This window comes from Filicampus tigris, chromosome 8 (assembly GCF_054856515.1).
Source record: "Filicampus tigris isolate MCC_2025a chromosome 8, RoL_Ftig_1.0, whole genome shotgun sequence".
Classification (NCBI taxonomy): Eukaryota; Metazoa; Chordata; class Actinopteri; order Syngnathiformes; family Syngnathidae; genus Filicampus; species Filicampus tigris.
In genome coordinates, this window is record NC_141224.1 from 12,938,389 (window position 1) to 12,946,245 (window position 7,857).

A 7,857-nucleotide genomic window follows, 5' to 3' on the forward strand; every position below is an offset into this window, starting at 1 on the left:
GGCACCCACAGCACGTTGGCACATAGATCAATGGTCGACTTTTGAGGTTACATCATGAGATCTGTAGAAATCATCTGTGGTACATGGGTGAGGACAAATCAACAGGCCATCTGGCACACAGAAGTTCAGCCAAACAGAACCAGTAAGGCCAAACAGAGTAATCTCGAAACATTTTCAAATTCACAATTCTCCTAAACTTAGAGGCGAGGCTAATTTGAAATGGAAGTACAACTTAGTCCAAAACGCATCATGATGACACAATAGTGTACATGTAGTGTGTTTGCATTTATACTGGTGCCAATAGTAACAGGGAGCAAGAACTGTATGACAGGCAAGTGGATTTAGTGGAGTCTTATAATAATACAAGCACTGGAGCTCGCTTCTCCGAAAGCGATACATCATTTTACTTAAATATAAAAGGTCTGAGCTAGGACATTTGGAGACGCTTTGACCAAGTTCAACACGTGGAGGACAATAACGCATGGAAGGCGTACTAAAGAAAGGAGAAACAGTGATAAGGCATACGTGTAACCACAAAAGGAGGTCAAAAGCTTAGCTAGGATGTCTCAACCTTAGCACTGCAGATCCACAGCAAGCAAGCAGTAAGCAAAGATCAACACAACAGGCTTGCGTTTAACTGAAAATAAATGCAATGTAGCAGTTAAAAGAATGACAAAAACAATGTAAAATGATTAAATTTATTCTCAGACAGGAACAGTTGTAAATTACAGACCAATGAACCAAATATAATGAAAAAAAAAAAACATTTAAGTATTGTTCTCTGGACAGCAGCTTGACAGACTGAATTGGCATGTCTTGTCTGAACCAAACACCAAGCAATTATTGCTCTAAAGCAGGGGTGTCAAACTGCGGTCGTCCGGGGCCACCCTACTGCATGTCTTAGAGGCTTCCTCCTGCATCACACCTGATTCAAATGATCGGGATCAGGCCCCTTCAGAACTTGCTGTTGAGCCAATAATTTGAAACTGGTGTGTTGCAGCAGGGAGAGAGAGAGAGAGAGAGAAAACAGACAGGACAGCGGCCCTCGAGGAACGGAGTTCGACACCTGTGCTGTAAAGTAAAGAAAAGAAAAAAAAACACTTAAAAAGTCCAGTCTGGGCACTAATTAAAAAGGCTCTTATGTACACACTTGCAGTCAAACCTCAAACATCAACTCACAGTAATACTAATGAGTTTTTATTGAAAACGCACCCGAGCAAATCTAAAGAAGTGTTTAAAAAAATAGCTTTGTATTCATCATGACATACTGAAAATGTCTACCACCATGTAGTCACGTCACCAGTAGGTTCATTTAGCAGACCTCATCTCTTCCACTCTGCAATGACAGAGCCACAATAAGACATCGCTGATCATCCTCCACCACCATCACTCCCGATTTTAGGCACAGTGAACACGGCTTAAGCATCATTATATGCCTAAAAGGCTCATCAGCTTTCCTGTTTGTCTTTGACCAAAAGGACTGTGTGCTGCCCTCCACTGGACACCATCAGTACTGTGCAGTTTTCCAGCTGCTTGCCAGTCATTTTCACAGGGCTCCACTCATCTTCCTCCTGACCTGTGCCAAGCTGCAGGTTGGTGCCCATTCCCCAAGCGTATGCAGACCCTAGAGTAGGCACAGCCAACATTAGGCATTTCAAAGCAAACACACACAAAAAAAAAAAAAAACTACGGCAGTCAAAAAATTGCACTGAAGAATTGGATCGCATCTGCCGCGTATCTGGTAGCATCTCTCACCTTCCTTGGTGACAGCAAAGCTGACGGATGCCCCACATGTCACTCCGCTGGCTGGTTCAACCCCATTGATGGGTGTGGGCTCACTTTTCTCTTCAGCCTCGTCGCCAAGGCCAAGGCGTCCATACTCTGCTCTGCCCAGGCTGTACACCTGTCCTGTTAAAAAGAGAGAGAGAGATAGGAAAAAAACACGATTCAAAGTCAGCACAGCACAAAAAAATAGCTAATGAAATAATCCTTCAGTTTACCTTCAGAGTCGAGGCAGACTGTGTGATGTTGTCCTCCAGAGAAGTCAACCCAGGTCGAGGTTGAATTTTTGAAGGAGGTCAGTTTCACAGGGACAAAACACATTTTTGTGCTTTTGGTGCCTGGATGCGTGAATAAAATACAAGCGCGTTGATTAGTCACATCACCAAGCTCTTGTTTTTTTTTTTTTTTCTTTGTCTTGAACCAATGGAGCGGAAGCTGGTTTATGCTACTTGCAGCAAACACAGTTAAGGATGCCAGAACAGGCTGCTAAAGAAAACCACAACCAAACACATTAAATGACATTTGGAGCAAGATTATTTTGGGACCATTTACAAGGCCCAAAATATTGATTTCTGAAAGATGACTTTGGTAGTTCCTCCATCTTGCCAAGTTAGCACATCACAATAACTTCATGTGGTAAACTGACTTTCACTAAACAGATTGGCTCGTTTTATTTTGTTTGAGTTGCTGTAAATGAATGTGAAGACATTTAGCTAACAGCATCGTGCTGCTCTTCAGTAAACGGTTAAAACCGCATTCCTTTGAGGCAACAAGGTTCAACAATAATCCTGACGCCTGTGTCTTCCGCATCCCTTGTATGGACACACAAAATGTTCTTGTCGTCTATTATAGTTCGGATCATAAAGTGAAACCTTGTTGGTGAAGCAATACTACATACAAGCGCAGGCTATTCAAACAGTGGGACACTTACCCAACTGGTGATAGTTGGAGAGGCCGAATCCATACACGTGTCTGTCTTTTGTCAAAGCAAATGTGAAGTACGCCCCGCAGAAGGCATCAATGAAGTGGACTTTGCCTCTGACTTTGACCATCTGAGGAATCAACAGACGATCTATAAACACAGGAACAGGAACTGAATTAGTACATGGGACACACATGACATATTACAGCAGCTGTGGAGTTGTGCTCCTCACCAAGGCCTTTCCTGCCTCCCCTATTTGAGAATTGCTCAGGCACCCTTCCTAGCTGACCCTGTTCAGCAGTGCCAGACGTGTAAAGATGTCCCTCCATGGTCACCATTACAAGATGGTCGTTACCTGTGAAAACATTCGTCCATCAACTCCATAAATCATTTTTAAAGCCTTTCCCCCACCACTCATAGGTGACCCATTGCTACCTGATGCAACTTTCACGACAGTTTCTGTTAAGGGGACCTTAGTTGGAACATCAGTGGTTTCCAAAGGATCCAGGAGACCTATAACGCCGTTACCATCCTGTGGAGAAAGCAGAAATATTCATGAGATGACACCGCCCATACGCACTGGGCAGGAAGATATTAAAAAGCCAGCATGGCAGTGGCTTTTATGGCGACAAAAAAATGCATCATAATACAAGAACAAGTCAAGCCTCTACCCAGAAAACCCATGTTAACATGGATTGAATCCGTGTTATGTTTATATCTGTACACATATTAATGCCGATCAAACAGTTCCTATGCTGTGTACTTCAAGCGGTAAGTGAGGTTTCTTTAGGGAAATCTGCTCCAGTCTTAATAAAGGGAGTTGGAAGGCTGGAGGTAGGCAGAGATAATAGAGATGTAATTACCAGTGTGCCACTGAGAACTGTAATAATAAAAATGCAATGACAAAAAATTAATAAATAAAATAAGAGCGACAAATGTTTGGGCCAGAGGGATGGCTACAACCTAGTAAAATTAAACTATGGTTAAACTGTACTTTAACTTGATGAATTTCTGTCTCCCGGTCTTCAAACGCTTTAATAGCAAAATGTGTTAAATAAGCCCAGAGGATGAGCAATTGCGTTGGGGTATGTGTGTGCGGTGTCGGGGGGTGGATTCTCAGTTGGTGGGCAAAATTTGATTCTGTGTCAACTAAGTGGTTGCAAAAGATAAAAGACTAACAATGCTAAGACTTGGCATTGGAGACTCAACAAGACAATACAAAACTTGTCTCTTGACAGGTTGAGGTGGAAGGGTTGGGCTTAAATAAAGCTTGCATATAACATACGGGAATGTGACAATAGTGGATTTTTCCCCTCAACATATATTGCAAGACGGATTGAATACAGGAATACCACTGAACTTGGGTCAAGCTACATTCAGGTCAGTTGGTACAAATTATATAGCTGTCTGTAAACGACTACTATTGTCCACCAATCTTTTTCTTTCAAGAAGGCCATTGCAGATTAATTTGTCCAACGGCTAATTACCAAACATAATCAATGACAACAGCTCAACTCACTTGTTCACAAAACCAAATGGCAGAAATGGGGAAAAAAAACTGACTTTATGTGTAATGAGTAACACGGTAATCGTATCTCTAGATGTTGCGTGTTAGTTAGCGGCAGGCTTTTAGACAATGTTCAACTCAAATGGCAGTGACTGAGAATCATGTCCAAACACAACAAATTAACTCCTTCACTGCCATGGACGTTTATTCATCAACTGCAATCCAACCGTTTACTGCTACCAAAGTACGCCAAGTAGGTTTTTTAACAATTTGGTGCGGAAGGCGGTCTCGCCCACCTTGTCAGTGAAATTCAGGTCTGTAAACTACAGTAAAAAGCTAGCAGGGCCCTGTGATGGGGGCGTCGCATCATTATGGATTTGTGATCAGCACAGATTTTAAGTAGACGAAGGATAAAGTAAGACAACTGACCCTGAAGGTGCCCCACACGTACACGGTTCCTTCCTCCGTTAGCGCAGCTGTGTGGCTGTCTCCTGCTGACACCTGGACCACTTTCTCATCGAGCACCACCTTCCCTGGAGTCATCTCAGAGCCCACCTCTTTTGTGTCCCGACCAAGGGCCCTTTCATCATTGCAGCCAAAAGTGTAAACCTATGGAAAAAGGATTTGTTCATATTTAAAGTGCTCCTTAAGATTTGATCTCTTTTTAAACAGGTCAAATGCACCCTTGGGTCCCTTGAGTGTAATATTGAGTGCCTTGAATGGAATTGCATAGTGCGAGTGTAAAGGCCCCTACGCACCAATCTGACGTCGCCCGTCAGAAAGTCGGTACATGCCGTCTAAGTTGGTGTAGCGCGCAACGTCATAAAGTCGCAACCGCTGTTGGGGCGTGTTCAAGCCATTCAACATGTAAACTCAGGTGGGGCTGTTAGGACAAATGAACACTGTGATTGGTAGTTAGGGCCTAGATGCCAGCGAATCAGTGCACTGGACAAGAACGGGAAGTGACAAATGCTGACGAAGCTATTCCTCAAGAACTGAATCAAATTTGCTCTTTTTTCATATGTCCTCTAAGGACATAGCGGCTGGCTGGACAGAAGAGCGCAAAAGCGCTGATCCAATGATGCATGACAAACTATGGGAAGCTATTGAGCTGGTTATACCAGGTAGGATTTATTGTTATACTTTAGTTTATTTTCATACAGACACCATTCGTAATTATTTGGTAAATATACAAACTCTGGTGGCATGGACGGGGAAGGGGGTACTTCATCTCACGCATGCACAGAAGTCGGAGTATCTGGAATTTCCGTCAGCTTTTGCAGTGTGTTCTTCCGCCATTTTCCGGTCCGGCGCGACAGTTGGCAACGACAGCCGACATCGAATCGGTGTGTGGAGGCCTTAAGACATTAGTATTACTTACCACGCCAGTGTCACTGAGGCACACAGTGTGCATGCCCCCAGCTACCACCTGCACTATTTTCTCAGGTAGGGACAACAGTGCGGGCTTCTTCCTCTGAATGATGTCCTCTCCTAAACCAAGCTGTCCAACATCCCCCTGGCCCAGAACAAGAACATGACCGGCCTCCTTACTATGACTCCTGTGGGAAACTGGTACAGATCCAGAGATCAATGAGTCGACAACACAAATTTCAAGACACCACACAAATTAGTCTGTAACTAAAATGTTCTTGATTTGGCTGCAGTCAATTTTTAATTCCGTACTTTGTGACTTGTTATTTAATAGTGTTGTGAAAAAGCTATATAGATAAAGATTTGAGATTGATAACGAGCTGTGTAGTGTTGTGGTTTTTAACTGTTGTAACCCACATACCTTTATTGTTGCAACCCACTTTTATAGAAGTAAAAACTATCATGTAAATGAATGTTCTGAAAAACATGTTTCATACATAACTACTCAAGTTTTAGGTATTCAATTTGGATTTCAGAGCACTTTAAGAGTAGTGATGTTAATGAGGATGACAATAACTATATATACACACTGTATATAATGACTATTTAATGCAAATAAGGCCATTTATTACCTTTCACTTTCTTCGGGTCTTGCACCTCTACGATTGCCTCTGACTTCCTCTTTGGGCCCATCTTTTTAGTAGCCAAGACTTGTACCCTTAGGGGACGACATGGAGAGACAATAAGGAACTTTATAAAATGCTAAGAACAATTTCATTAAGTAAACGCAAACCGTGTTTTATTATAATCACTGCATATTACTTCAAATAAAGGAACGGTATCGTTATACGGAAGAATAAGAGAGGCAGTGATTCAAGTGGTGTGAACAGTTGGTTGGCACAATCCCAGCCTTTAGCCCCACCCGCGACTCAAATCCGCGCTTGGTCCGTTCCTGCATGTGACTGCCCTGTTCTGTTCAAATTCAAACGCGACTTTAATACAGTTAGGACGCACTTCTCCGATAATGCATGTCGACTGTATGGATTTGGCTGCGAGGGAATGCTTTCAAGCACTAACACGCGCTTACTTACAAACATACTGCAAGCGTTGGCAACTTCCGCGTGCCTACCGAAGCTAATGCAGCCTACAATTAGCGTTCGGTGACTAATCCCATATGAAAGTGGGTCCAAAATAATGCGACAAAGTCTTAGTTTTGGAATTCAAACGGGAGATAAACATATGACAAAAATAAATCTTTGCCGCCCAAATGTATATTAAGCACAAATACACATGGTATCATACAACCACTGCTAGCATTAGTTAGCGACTGCAGCGTGACATTCAGGAAAGGTTGAGACTTAACAGATCCACAGACACGTTTACCCTTATAATAGTGCTAAGATTTCCGTTAAACAATTGTGTATAGGAGATTTCAAGTATTAAATTTACTAACCTGGGACTAGTGCAAGACTGCAAGTGTGGTCTGGCTGGAAACTAGCATGCACAAACACGAAGTCTACTCCTGCTCTCAGGAACCGGGGAACTATTCTCGCGATAGTTTCGGTCGTGATTTAGACGGTCCGCCTCCTTAAAGCGAGAGAAGCACTTAGAAGCTACAATGTTGTTTTGATCAGGTTCCTCAACGGTTGACAACTGATTGTGACAATTCTAGTCGCAAACCACATTTAAGAAAAATATAAGATTGTCTTTTTTTTTTCTTCAATCAATATCCATTAGTCTGAATCCTTGGATCAAGGCCACATTTCATTTTTAAAGACATACATGGGCCAGGTCATTTGTATCTTGCAGCCAGGTTAAAAAAAAAAAAGTAAAAATGTTAACTGTATATAAAATACTGCATTTTATATATAATTACATTTGAATATTCAAATATTTCGTATTGACCATTTGTAATTTTATTTGGAATGAATAATCATATATCAATTATCAATTATTTAAAACAAAACAAAAATCAATTTGTACTGCAAAAAACGTGTATGATTTACTTTGCACATTCATCATCCTTGGCTTCACTGACCATATGGTGTTTGTTTTTCTATTATACTATTTTTTTCTAGTTATTGAAACCCAAACTTGGAATTGCGTTGTTTTCTATTCTAATGACTCTTCTCTTCCAATTGACTACATTCCAATCCAAACTATTATTAATCCAAATGCCATGTTTAGACTAGTGGAGGTGCATAAACATATTATTGTAAAGATTTTTTTTTGCGTTGACTTTTAACGGAGTTCACGTCTCTGGGTATGTCCGCTG

At 41.7% G+C, this 7,857-nt stretch overlaps 1 protein-coding gene across 1 annotated transcript; it reads right to left on the reverse strand.

Annotated features, from left to right (window-relative positions):
- Positions 1-684: 684 nt before the first annotated feature.
- On the reverse strand, positions 685-7,167 carry rcc1 (regulator of chromosome condensation 1). The gene is made up of 10 exons (XM_086039278.1): positions 7,036-7,167; positions 6,215-6,300; positions 5,593-5,780; positions 4,641-4,820; positions 3,140-3,236; positions 2,937-3,059; positions 2,714-2,854; positions 2,001-2,120; positions 1,756-1,908; positions 685-1,624 (listed from the first exon to the last, which is right to left on the reverse strand). The coding sequence occupies exons 2-10, from the start codon at positions 6,273-6,275 to the stop codon at positions 1,449-1,451; spliced, it is 1,239 nt and encodes a 412-aa protein (XP_085895404.1). The 5' UTR covers positions 6,276-6,300; positions 7,036-7,167; the 3' UTR covers positions 685-1,448.
- Between the last annotated feature and the right edge of the window lie 690 nt (positions 7,168-7,857).

What these genes read in the sequence shown, in the direction of transcription:
- rcc1 (XM_086039278.1), bottom strand. Translation starts at nt 6,275, where the DNA reads ATGGGCCCAAAGAGGAAGTCAGAGGCAATCGTAGAGGTGCAAGACCCG. An exon ending in GGGAGGCAGGAAAGGCCTTG is followed by an intron (nt 2,855 to 2,936) that starts GTGAGGAGCACA and finishes CTGTGTTTATAG; the next exon opens with ATCGTCTGTTGATTCCTCAG. An exon ending in CTTTGCTGTCACCAAGGAAG is followed by an intron (nt 1,625 to 1,755) that starts GTGAGAGATGCT and finishes TGCCTACTCTAG; the next exon opens with GGTCTGCATACGCTTGGGGA.